The sequence below is a fragment of the Apodemus sylvaticus genome, chromosome X (assembly GCF_947179515.1).
Source record: "Apodemus sylvaticus chromosome X, mApoSyl1.1, whole genome shotgun sequence".
Classification (NCBI taxonomy): Eukaryota; Metazoa; Chordata; class Mammalia; order Rodentia; family Muridae; genus Apodemus; species Apodemus sylvaticus.
In genome coordinates this window covers 87,227,820-87,241,469 of record NC_067495.1, presented here as the reverse complement: position 1 = coordinate 87,241,469, position 13,650 = coordinate 87,227,820, and the positions used below count along the sequence as shown (strand labels likewise).

The window sequence follows — 13,650 nt, the reverse complement described above, 5'->3', positions numbered from 1 at the left end:
TGGGATATACAACAGTCCAAATGCAGGAATATTAAAGATATTATGTGACTTTACCTTAGGTATATTGTCAATCAGAAGCCAAATTGAACTTCTCATTTAGACTTGAGTACCACGTCACAGGATATGTTACTTTTGCATATACAAACATTTCCAAAATTTCAAAGTATTGTGAAATTTTAAACACATGTAGTATCAATGATTTATTTTATATCTATTTGTTATTTGTATTTATTTATAAGGACAGTTTTGTGTCTCAGAGAAACTCAGAAAATAATGACTGAGCTGTCTATTAAACATTGCAAAGTGCAAATTGGCCACCAGTTTCTCCTAGTACCTACCTGTTGGGAGTTCAAGCTCCTAAGTACTTTTCACCCCCACCCCTACCCTAAACCTCCTTAGCATCTAAGCTTTGCTTCCTTTCTCTCAGCTTCTCTTTCCTATATCACTTTCCAGGAGCTCTTTTGGTCTCCCTTCTTCTCTCTTCCTCTTTGCTCTCCCTGTGATTCTCTCTTCTCAGAGCCTAGTCTGGACTCTTCCAGATGCTACTGGCTGTTCCGTCCCTCATATGTAAAATAAAACCTGCTTAACCATACCTAGGAAATCATGTTCTCATTTTAATTCAGATAGGATCTCAAGTAGCTCAGGTCGAGTTAGAATTTACTATGTAGCTGAGGGTAACTGAGTTTCTGATCTTCCTACTTCCAACTTAGGCATGTTACTTTATGCTGTGCTAGGGAGAGATTTAGGGCCTAGTGCATGATAGTCACTCAATCAACTGTGTACATTTCCAGCTCTTGTGAAGCATTTCATTAGGATACCAAACTGTGTGTGCAATATATACATACATACATCCACACAGTATACATACATATAACACACACATGTAAAATAAGTATGAATATGAACACAAATGTTTTTGTGTATATATATACATAAATGTGTATATATATGCCTTTCTTTATATGCAGCCCAATTGCATACTTATGTCCATTTCTACTAGTGTAATAGTTTAAATGAATAAATTTTGCTTCTGTAACATTTATTTGGCTCTAGTTTTCTTTGATAATTGTTATCATTACTATTTATTGCCATTTTAAATTTGATTGTGTATACATTTCTTTCTGTTAATGTTCTAATTTAATTTTACAGTCCTCCAGACCACAATTAACAGCATGTATTTCAGACAATTGTTTGTCTTTCTCATGCTGTATTAAATGAACCCAGAGTCTTGCATTGGTTGTACAAAGTAATCTACCATGGAACTATATCTTGACCCAAAGTACCCTTCTCTTAAATGAGGTAATGTTTAACTACTTGTAATTTAAAAGCAACTTTCCTTTCAACATAAGCACTATATTCATGATTATCACTCACTCCCTTTAAAAGAAAAAAAATTATACTATATTATAATTTCCCCTATATGAGCTTCTCAAATGAAATAAAAAAAAATCTTACTTTGAATTTCCTAATTTTCTGAGTTTGGACAGCAGTAAGGCATAGTGTCAGATGTGGTAAGTCTTTCTCCAGTATAGATTGAAAGTCTCAGTTTTTCTTTGAAAGACAGAAAATGACCAGGGTTACAGAATTATATTAGAAAAGAAGAGAGTGGGGGAGGCCTTGTTCTTTCTTTTGTTTTGTCAATTCCATATGACATTTGCTTTACAAAGAATGGATTATGATTCTACTAAAACCTAATATTGGCTTGTGCTGAAAGGCTATAATGTTATATTTCTGGCTGCATAGTTTCTCATCTATTTTAAAATATTCTCCTAATAGAGAATAGTGTTACACAAATTAACGTAATGGTAGTATTATGGTGACTCCAAATCTGTTCAGAATTGTCTAGAAAGGACACTGTGCTCAGTAACTCGATTTGTAACTACTTTAAATGACTCTCCCTCACACTATGAGGAAATCCTAGGTGTTGATAGTTAGTTGACAGGGTGTTAATGTCATTAACATTCTGTCAGCTCTTCTTGTCAATGTGTTAATGGTGCTCCTGCTGCTCAGTCACTCTCTGTCCTCCAGTTGGGAAAATGATTTAGCTAACAGTCAATCAAAAAGCTAAGCTGATTTTGGGCCAGAGACATCACTGCCATTGACAAAATCTCTGTGAGTAAATGTGGTAAGAAATTTGTCAACACAATATAAGCAGTAAGGTCAGCACTGTGATTAATGTGCTTTGTTAGACACTTTTAGATGCTAAGGACAGCAGCACATTCTTCAAAGTAGAAGAAAGCAGGGCACTGTGGTATGTAGCTTTTCATCTTTTTTGTTTTGTTTTGTTCTGTTTGTTTTTCCGAGACAGGATTTCTCTGTGTAGCCCTGGCTGTCCTGGAACTCACTTTGTAGACCAGGCTGGCCTCGAACTCAGAAATCCGCCTGCCTCTGTCTCTCAAGTGCTGGGATTACAGGTGTGCACCACCACCGCCCAGCATAGCCTTTCATCTTAAGCACTACAGAGGCAGAAGCAAGCAGATCTCTGTGGGTTGGAGGTCAGCCTGATCCATATAGAGCCCAGGGCAGAATAGGTCTACAGTCTCAAAAATAAAAGTAAAAACAAGCCTTTTATGATAGCCCTAGAAGGAAAACAGGGAAAAAGGCTGGGTGAGTGGGGGAGGGGAGGGAGGGGGCAGGTTCCTGGGCAAGAAGGTTGTATCAGGTCTCAGACCACATTAACCCAAAGAACAATGCTTTAGCAAATCATTTTGAGCTGAAGGAAAATAGAGCCACAGAAAAAAGGTCTTTTTTGATTTTCCCCTGACTTTCTCAGAGTGGTGAAACTAAAATACACATTCCTCAGCCTATAACAACAAGGAAGGTTTTTAGCTTTTGACTTCTTCACAGGAGAAAAGTGTCTATCTTGCTTCATGGTGTATGGGGAATCAGGGCTGTTACATGGACAGATACACACGAAAGAATCTTGTAGAGCACCCCACCCATTAGTAACAGCATTTCATACCACTTTTTCTGAGTATTTTTCTTTAGAGCTAGACATTTCTTTAGCACATAGTATGCAAATAGACATTTCCTCTTGAGCCTTCATGTCTGGAAGGCTCCTTTGTCACATAAAGCAGTTAAATACATTTCTCATGCTCTTCTCTTGTTAACCTGTCTTTGGTTACAGCTGATGTCAACCATCAATCATGTCACAGGTAAAGAAGAAAATACTAGGTTTTCTTTTCTAAAGCAAGTCCCCAAACAACCAAATTCCCCAGCTCTTTCACAATTACAGTGCTGGCAAAGTTTGCAATGTTGTAGATAATATCAATGACACAGATCTTCAAAGAGAAAGCATAAATGGTAAGGAGTTCATTCTCCGAGGGCTTTCTCATGTCACTCAAACATGGGATATTTTTCAAAGAATAGTACCAAGATATGATTCTGAACCTCAGTTCACCAATATCTTCAATAGGTTTCCGGCACAGCCACGGAACTCCTGGCAACTTTAAAAGAAGAAGAAGAAGAGAGATGACCTTCAAAATAAATGAATTAAGAATGTGGCACTCTGGAATTTTATGAGTTATTGAAGCTCTCCTGACATAAGTTTAGAGGGGATAGTTAATTTTAACATTAAAAATAGAAATTATTTCTCAAATAATAAAGAGGAGCCTTTAAAATAGCAAATATATGAAATTAAATCATTTGACAAATAGTAAGCAATTAATCAATGAGAGTGAAATATTTCTACTGTTTATTTATGTTTTCCCACTCCTATTCAGGACACTATCTGCAATTGGTACCTACTTGCAAAGGAAAATTTGTCTTCTTCAGTGGTGTCTTACTAGGTATATTAATCTCACTTGAGGATGCCAAGAATTAGATGGCAATCTCACATGCCAAGAATTAGATGACAAACACAAAACAAACTCCAGGGTATTTTTATAGACCTTGTTTTCTCTCATGTAGATTTGTGCATTTTTTGTCTTACTATTCTTTTGCTTGTATGATTTCATTTCCCACTTTGTGGTTCTGTGGGTGTTTTTATTTTTTAAAGAGAGAGAGGAGGTAGAGTTGTATGGGTAGACAGGCTCTGGGGAAAGCTGTGGAAGGGAAAAGCCTGATCAGACTCTATTGGATGAATTTTTTTCAATAAAAATAGCAAAACAACAATAATAGTAATAACAACATTCAATGCTAAAAAAAGAAAGAAAGAAAAGAAAAACCTAAATAAAATCTTAGCGACCAATTTATTTTAACCCACAGTCTAAGGACTAGATTGCAGCTTGATAGTTTAGTGTTTACTTAATGTGTACACAGGTTAGAGCGAGATCCCTATTAGCTCAAGAAAACAAACAACAAAAATAATAACAAATCTTCTATGATTAGGGCTGTGATGAGAATGAGAAAGTTAGCACTGAAGAATAAATATTTCCCCGATGGATGACCTTTCAACTTTATGTTTATATAAATGTGCATGCTGAATCTTTTTTTTTTTTTTGGAGACAGAATTTCATGTTTCATGTATGCTAGGCTGGCATTGATTATCTGACCTTCCTTCCTCCACCTTCCAAATGCTAGGATTTCAGACACAGATACTACCATACCTGTCTCTCTGTTTTATAAACCTATAAACTTAATTTCATTGTTTTTTTCTTCTCCTTTGTGGGAAACAAAACATGGCACATTGGGTTATTTAGGTTAACTTTAGTTTATACATGAGTAATTCATAAGTCATAGAAAGTTCTCGTAATTCTGTAGGCTAAGGATTCAGGATGAAGACATCACCAGATTCATGTCTGGTGGTAGTAGTTTATCCCTTAATGTTGTGTTCTCCTATGGCAGAGGCCCAAAAGAGCAAAGAAGCCTCTCTCTCTTTTCTCGCTCCCTCTCCCTCTGTGTTTGGGGGTTCTAAACTCTTTTTTTTCTGAAGTGCTTCTATGAGGAACAAATTTTCTCCATCAAAGAATTGTTTATATTCTTATGTCTAATCACTTCCAAAAAGCACCACCCCTTTATATAGGTTATTGGTTAACAGAAAGTAGATGGGACACAGATATTTAGGCCATAGCAGGAGGAAGAATGAGTGTTATAAACTGATGGAGACAGAGGCCATCTCAGAAGGCAGAACCTTCAGAAGTAAGTCACAGAAGCTATGCTTGCCTAACTCTTCATCTCATGAGCATGCCATAGAAATAAGCTACAAACATCATTCTCTGTGTCTTCTTGAGTCTTCTGACTCATGACATGTGTTCAGCCCTCTACTCAGAGGTAAGGAATGTCAGACAGAGAAACTAAGAAGTATCTGAACAGTACATCTTGCTAAATCATTTCTCACCCTTGCAATTTACAGGGTGATTGCAATTGCCTTTAATCCAGACTTCTATGTAACTGTCCATAAAAATACTACCCCCTTTGGAAGGATCTTATAACAGGTCACACATTCCTTTGACTTTATATGCTTTTCTTTTAATTTGTCTTTTTATAGGTGTGTTAAGCAACACATCATGCAGCAGACAAAGAAAGAGATCTTTCTTGCTTTCCTACACTATTTTATCCTGAGTCAGAGAAAAAGGAGAGACAAAAGTGACTTACCTCATTATAAAGCTGTTGGCTTCCAGAAGTTACAAATATGGCAAGTATATTCATAGAAAAACATTTATATATTTGTAATTTTCCTTTTTTTTTCTTTTGAAAAAAAAAAGTTTTTCTATGTCATTCAGAGTGTCCTAGAACCTATGGTAATGCTCCCGATGTAGCCCTAAAATGACTGGCATTTCAAGTTTGCATCACCATAGTGTCATATTATGGGGTATCTTTCTAGATTTAAAAAGCAAAACAATTACATTAGAACGTATGGACCATAACTTCTTAAATTGACAGTACTTTTTAAAATATAAAATCTAAAATGGTGATTCAATGTTACTGAAATTACTGACAAGATTTACATGGAAAATGTTTGAGAAATAATTGTACGGAATGCTCACTCCTTTTTATTCTCCTAGATGGAGAACTTCAAAGAAAGGGCTTGGAATACTGATTGACAGTAACTTAACAAACATATGCTGAGTGTATACATTGTGGTAGGTGGTGAATATTTGATAGGTACATAGACATTAAGAAATATGATATAATCTCTGCTAAATGAACAGTAATATAGAGAATATGTAAATGCCAGACTGCAAGTATATTAAAGATGAGTTTTCTATGTGTGCACTGTAGTAGTTTAATATCTGACAGTGTCTAACATATGGTATAATAAGCATTGAGTTAATCCTGACAAGGAGAAAGGGTAAGCATGGGATGCTGTTGGACACAACCTGACTTGGGGATCTGAAGATTCAAGCTGCATTTGGGAGCTCCTGTTGTTACCCATAGTTTTGTCAATATTGGTAGAGATTGCCCCCACCCTTTCTTTAACTCAAAGTTCTTCCAGCTAGATTATAGTTAATTAGGTAGAGTGCTGTCATATTTGCAATATAGTTACTGAATAGTTTCAGGTCAGTAACCTGAAAAAAAGTTCATTGGCAAATGATAGAACTATCTAGAGTTCTATCATGGGAATATGGTGTTCATTTTAACACAGACTCCATGGCCTAGATAGATTTTTCAATGGTAAAGAAAATTTGCTGTTCTTCCACAGGACCTGAATTTGGTTCTAATCTCCCATGTCAGCAAGGTTTTTCATCTATTTGTTCAATAGCTAAAAATGTACAAAAATAGAGCATATATGTGGTCATTTTGCATTTTGCAGAGTCTTTCTAGAAATTCTCACTGAGCATTCATGGACACTTCCAGAACAAGACTATTTTGAGCAATAATTTCACTAGCATAATTTATTAATTTATAGTTTTAAGATGTTAAATATTCCATTTTCTGTAATAAATTGTCATATTTTGTCTTGATATGAAATACAGAGTAACAATCCTATACATTTTAATACAGTTTCCAATCCTCTTGTGGACAAACAGTCACACTTTAATACCACTTAAATGAAGAATAGCTGTTCATATGTGACATACAGATATAGAAGACTCTGGATTTTCATTTTAAAATGATTACCTGCAAAAAGAGATAAATAAAATAGGGGGTCCAGGTCAAGTTCATGGAGGTTTGAAATTAGTTTTTTCTCTTTCAAAATGAGCAACAAAGATTCAATGTTGCAAGCTGTTGTGTGGCCACAAGCCAACTATAAAAGAAAATACTCCACAGAACAAGGGGATCAGAAATTAAATTTTAAAAATATGAGGCAAGAGTCAAAATGAAACTGGTTTGTTTCCAGCCAAAGGACAATATGACATATTTGAAAGAAAAATAAATCCAATCACCAATAAAGTGCAAGGTTTGTATTGAGCTTCCTACTTTCATCCAGTTCTACAAGCCCTGTCTAGGTAAGTATTGCCTGCGTTCACTGGGTGACAAACCTGTTTGTCCAATGTTTCTATTTACAAATGTAGTATCACAAAAGAACCACACAGCATCATTTAATGAGGAAAAAGAATAAGTGTGGACAATAATTTGTATATAAATGCCAAGTATCAACCTGAAGGAATTCTTAGGTTCAGTATCATAACATCTAAGGTGGCTAGAAAAGAAACACAAATAGAAAAAAAAGTGATAGGTTTAACCTTGAAAGAAGGTTACTCCATACAGTTGTTGAAGGAATTATTATCTGATAAAGAAATGGCAGTATTTATTCCCTCTAGAGATATAAAGTAGTGAATCAATCTGCAGTTCAAGATACTTATTTAAACCCAGAGGAGGAGGATATTGCTTACTTCTGAAAATGCAGAATAGAAAAAAAATCAGCTCTGAATGTAGTTTATCTTCAGACACCAGCTTTACCATGAAACAATTCAAACTATATATAGTTTCTCACATTTTCCTTTTTCATATATATATATATATATATATATATATATATATATATAGAGAGAGAGAGAGAGAGAGAGAGAGCAAGAAATAGTTATTGTTATCTCTATACATATATTCCAGTGGATTTAAATCCATCAGCTACATTTCTCTTCTTATCCATGCATCTATCCCTTTACCTTTCAGTTTACTAATATTAGTCATGCAAAATGCATGTATACCCTCAGAAAGTGCATGTGAATATGTCCAAAGAAGGAAGAAATTATAACCCCCTTTCAAAAGGTAATTTTTTCATGCTGATTCTATCCTTTAAATACTTGATTACTAAAGATTATTTGCTTTGTTCTTTCAGATATAATTAAACCTCCTAAGATTTACCCTATATATCTTGTGGGCTTTCAAATAAAATTTGTCCTTGAAAATTGGCAATTTTTTTATCTAGTTGTTCTCTTGCTTCTTCTACCAGATTCAAAACTTTGCGAAAAGAAACTTAATCTGCTAATATAAAAGAATCAGCATACATGCAGATTCATCTATTATTACAGAATAGTGTGTCTAGAAGTAATCACAAAGTAAAAAGATGATAGACACATGCAAACACATAAACAAATGCTTAAATATATAAAGGATATCGTCATCTTTTCCACAAACTTGTCATGGTGAGATTCTGCGGTGGGGAAATTCTTGATGTTACGCTCCAGATGAAGAATGCTTTGTTCCATTGCTACAAGGTTGCTCTTGAGTATTTGAGCTGAAACTAAAGCAAAAGGTACAGAAAATTTAGAATCTTTTACTAGGTATTCCACAAAAACAACTAAAAACAGTGTCTGCTAAGGGATTTTCCTAAATGTAGAAAATGTCCCCACGAAGTCATTTCACATTTTTCTGAGTTACTGCTCATAAAAATTCTACTCTCTATGAAGTCAATGAAAATGTGTAATGTAATATACCAAATCATCATATTTAATGTAGGAATGTCATCATTTTACTCAGCCATTAGTTCAGACAAACCCATTCCTATTTAAATTTATTGATGGGACAGCTAATATTTCATTCTTTAAAATCTAAATTGAAGATTAAAGAGAAAGTAAGGTTCAAAGAGACCTTATCTTATTAATGCATTCCTTGGCTATGTAAGTGATTTAAGGATAAATTACATAAAAGGATGAAATATTTGCTTTTTCTGTGAAAACTCTGAGTTTTATAAACCAACACCTGTGGAAGAATTCCCATCTTTAAGATTTTATACTCAATAAATACAGAAAAACAGTTGTTGATACAAAAGGTGAATACATATGCAGATCCACAGAGATTCAGCATCCCCTCAAACATTTTCATTAGTTGATTTAATTAACCTTAACATTCTCAGCACATTTCCTTTTCTTTCATTGACAACTAACAATTTGAAGTCTTGTATTCAAACTGCTCCTTACTACATATACACTTTCTGGATCTCTCATGATGCCTTCATTTCAGGAGGGCAATTAATATAATAACTTTTAATTATGGACAAAGGTAATTCTATCAGTAGTAACAGAATCTGATGAAATTCTAGTTGAGGAGACAAGGGAAGGGTTACAAATTGATACATAGCTTGTGACACTGGATTTTGAAGCCAATGCTTTAAAACACTGTTTTCATTAAAGACTATGAAACACAACTAGAAATATACATTTTTTATTCAAGTACATTTTGTCCCTTTCATAGACATATCAGCATCACAATAAAAAAGTTAACAGACTGACTAAATCATCCCTCTGCCAAATTTCAGCTAGATTATTCTGATGAAAATTCATCACCCTGAGAAGCTTACCTTTATCTTTCAACAAGGAAAAACCACCCCCTATATATAGAAGTTTAAGAAACTGAAAATCAAACACTTACACTGAAGATTATTTTTTTCTATTAATCTGTCAGAATAAATGGTTCTGTCCAGTACAACTACATTTGCTTAGCTATGGCAAGTTTAAAAAATATTCTTTATGGGAGAAGTTGAAGAATTTCTGCCTTGCCAAAACTTTACTAATGCTACAGTAATCACTGTTCACAAAGGACAAGCTTATTGTGAAGGAAACCCGTGATTTTAGAATTAAAGTTTTGTCATTTAGGTTCTTTTTCTGTAATATTCCCAACAATTCAAAAGATTTCTTCTTTCCCATGGATTACTGGAAAAACCAAACATGTGAATTTGACTAGATGTTGAGTCACTTGGGTTCCAAGAACATGAGGGGAGGGAGGTTGAAGATATAGTATAGTAGTGACAGGTGCCTTCCTTGAAAGAAGAGCAAAGGAGTATACTAAGCTCTGAAGAGAAAGAAAGGGAGAAAATATAGGTCTTTACTTCCAGTTCACTATACTGAGAGCCACCATCTTTTTTCTTCAGCTCACAGATATTTACAATTCTCCACTCTTCACCAAATCAATTAAAAGTCAATGCTGAGGTTTAGGCTCTCAGTGTTCTTAAGAAATCCCCCCTATCATAAAAATTTGAATGCAATATTTTACTCACCTATACTTTCTTACTGATCAGTGAATGAACCAATATTTCTAGACTCATCTTGACCAATTTTACATGTCAGATCCTCTACATAAATTTTTCCAAATCTGTTCTCTAAATTCTGTAAGATTTCATTATCATCTTCTACATTAGGTCTTAATTTGTCTTAAAATCTTGAGCTGTGGTTGGGGTTTAGATCCAGTTGGCATGCCGAGTACTTTGAACTCAGGAGATGAAAGCCCCAGAAACAATCACTCTTTGATTTCCTGTCCTGATATCTCCATCATGACCTTTACTTACTAACTTTCAATCTTCCAATGTAGCTAGCTCATAAAAAGTAGATTCCTCCACCACCATACAAGTCCTATTATCTAGGAAGGTCCCTGTCTTTTCTCTTGGAAACTCTTACTTGGGAAGAATGATGCTTCATACGTGGAAGGAAGGATTGCTCTATCAGCAGCCTAACAGATTCTTGGAGAATCAATGTGCTGCCTTCTCTATTATTTTAGCTTTAAATTGTCCAAATAAACTTTAAGCCTCTTTATTTCTGAAAGTTTCCATGTCTTACACTGTATTAATTACATTAGTCATGCTTCCTTTGGTTAACCTATCTTGTATATAGGTGTTGATCATTACCCTTGTAACAGATGAGCTAAAGGTTCATCTCATTGTGTGCCATGCAGGAAGGCAATGGTAATGGTAAGACAAATGTTTAAGTCTTTGTTCTTCCTTCAGTACTTATCTGTGTACTTTACATAATATGTACTAAGTGCATATTGAATTAATATGGACATTTTAAGAAATATTGCTTCATACTTATATGTATGTCCATTTCTATAACTAAAATTGCAGCAGAGGTTAGATATAATAATGATTCACAGTTTATATCAACTATTATGTGATATAAGAAGAAATTGCAGAATTGAAACCTGCCTAGAAATACACATAAGATGGAGGACAGCAGGACATTCTTTAGACAGTGGGGAAGCAGGGAAATGGGAACAAAGAAGAATAGTAATAGAAATCTTTATTAGTTCCTCTATACTACATTTCTAATGAATACTGTAACTAAACGAAAGTATAACATGCTCGAGACAGAATAACGAGAATTCTACCTTATATGCACATACAAACTTTTGTAGCATTACATATTTGTTGTTACATTGGTGAAAATCATCTTGATTTTGACTTAGAAGTGATGTGAAAGAGAAATTAGAAAGAAAGTCATTTATATAGTCAAGGTCCGTGTAAAACAGAACCTATGATAGAGTGTACTTGCTAGAATTTGATTGGGTTTCGAGGTGAGAGTAGATAATTCCAGAGAACCAGGCATAGAGAATAAAAGAAAGTAAATAAAGGAGGCTTAAGTTACAGGGCTGCCCATAATTTCACAGCAGCTGCAATTTACAGCTTAGTGTCTTAAAAAATCTCTCCATTATTCATGACTTCATGAGCATGACACATATACCATCACTTGGCAGGGTCATGCTTAAAAGGCCACAGGATTACTTTAATATTTTGATGTTAATATTTGTGAGAATAAATTTATTTTTGATTCCAGCCCACACTGCCATTTCACTTTGGCTCTTACAAACTATGGATTTGACGTTTGTTTCCATAAAAAAAACAAAAGTATCCTATAAGAGTTGCTGGGCGGGAATACACATTTCACCTACCTGTTGCCTACTTCCAACACGTTCAGTGAGGTGTTAAGACTGCTTTTGACAGGGATCTGAGTTGTGTGTTTACATGTGTTTGTGTGTGCATGTGTGTATGTTATAAAAAGGCTACCTAGCAAATATAGGGTATCACATACTAGATCCAGAGCACAGAATTCCTTACAACCTAAGTGGCTTAGGTACTAAGCTTCTGGTTTTTGTTTGTTTGTTTGTTTGGTTGGGTTTTTTTGGGCAACTTACACCATTATTTTCTTTATTGACTTATCAAAACTAGATTTTATAAACTCTTACCCATTAGTCCTAAATCTGTTTTGTCAAAACAGTAATTAAGGTTACTCTTGATTTTGCACAAAAAGTATCAGTTCAAGTTATAATCGGTTTCTCCAATTAGTGTTTTTATGGAAATAATTTCTTCGTGTATGTCATTACTCTTCCCTTTATAGTTACCTCCCAGTGTAACCATTCTGCTGGAAATACATATGCTAGTTAAGAATGAAATAGGGTCGTCACAATCTAAGAAAATAAGGAGACCCTCCCTTACTGCTTATCCCTATTCTGCTCTGATTTAATTTAATATTAGAATTCTTTTAATGAAAAGAACTAAACCAAATTTGTGTTCTCTGCACATCAGGTTTACAAGGTACATTGACTTTTAAGTCTGGAGAGCAATGATAATTACAGTAAATACAAGGAAGTTCAAATTTAACGAATTTTTTTGAAACTAAAATATGTAAGAATCCCTAGAAATATTTAAAAGTTATTCTAGGTTTCTAGAATTTTGTACAGTTACTGAACAAATTCAAAAGTGTTAAGAATGATAATGGATCTATCCGATGGATTACTTGTTAAAAACACTGCTGCAATCTTAAGAAGTAAGAAGTAGAGTCAATGAGTTGGCTGCATGGGTAAAAAGCCTGACAACTTGACTTCAATTCCTGGATGCCAGGGAAAAATCTACACGAGAAAGCAGGAATCCCAGATTGAAATCTCAGCAATGCCCATGGAAGGACAGGAGAATAACCCAGTTTACAAGCAAGATAAGCATGAAGGCTTCAAAACAACAGAAAAGAAGGAGACTGCCTCTAAAAGATGTAAATAGGAAACCTATTCCCCAACCTAATCCTCTGGCTTCTACATGTGAACCAGGAATGTAGGTACAACACATACACACACACACACACACACACACACGCACACGCACACGCACACGCACACGCATACACACATGCACACGCACAAGTACACGCACAAACATGCAAACACACGCAGAGTGAAAAACAAAATTGATAAAATATTACAAAAAAACAGAATTAACAGTCAAGGTCTATAATGAGTATTTATGCAGCTCCTACCCTACTATAGCAAGAAATAGGGGTACTTTTCCTGGTAGTGGCAGTAGCAGATGCTCCAGAACTAGGTATGTACTACAGTGGGTTACCAATGCTTGTCTTCAGAATAGCCTCAGGCTGAGGACGTATTTTTGTGCCTGTCATTACATTAGTTCACTAATATAAATTAGGGAGTCTTTTACGACAGTTCAAACATTTTCTATCCAAGTAAATCCCCACTACAGACATTTTTAATGACTGATTAGTCACTCTGGTGGCAATTCAGCAATTCATTTTTTTTTCTCATTTCATTTTTTGCATCTGCTATTGAATT

General features: G+C 34.8%; 1 protein-coding gene across 3 annotated transcripts in view; it reads right to left on the bottom strand.

The window, feature by feature from the left end:
• Positions 1-13,650, bottom strand: part of Diaph2 (diaphanous related formin 2) — a 714,153-nt gene that overhangs the window by 263,260 nt on the left and 437,243 nt on the right. For all 3 annotated transcript variants that reach the window (XM_052170671.1, XM_052170672.1, XM_052170673.1), the window contains one exon: positions 8,445-8,569. In XM_052170671.1, the coding sequence (XP_052026631.1) occupies positions 8,445-8,569 (125 nt within the window). The remainder of the gene's footprint in view (positions 1-8,444; positions 8,570-13,650) is intronic.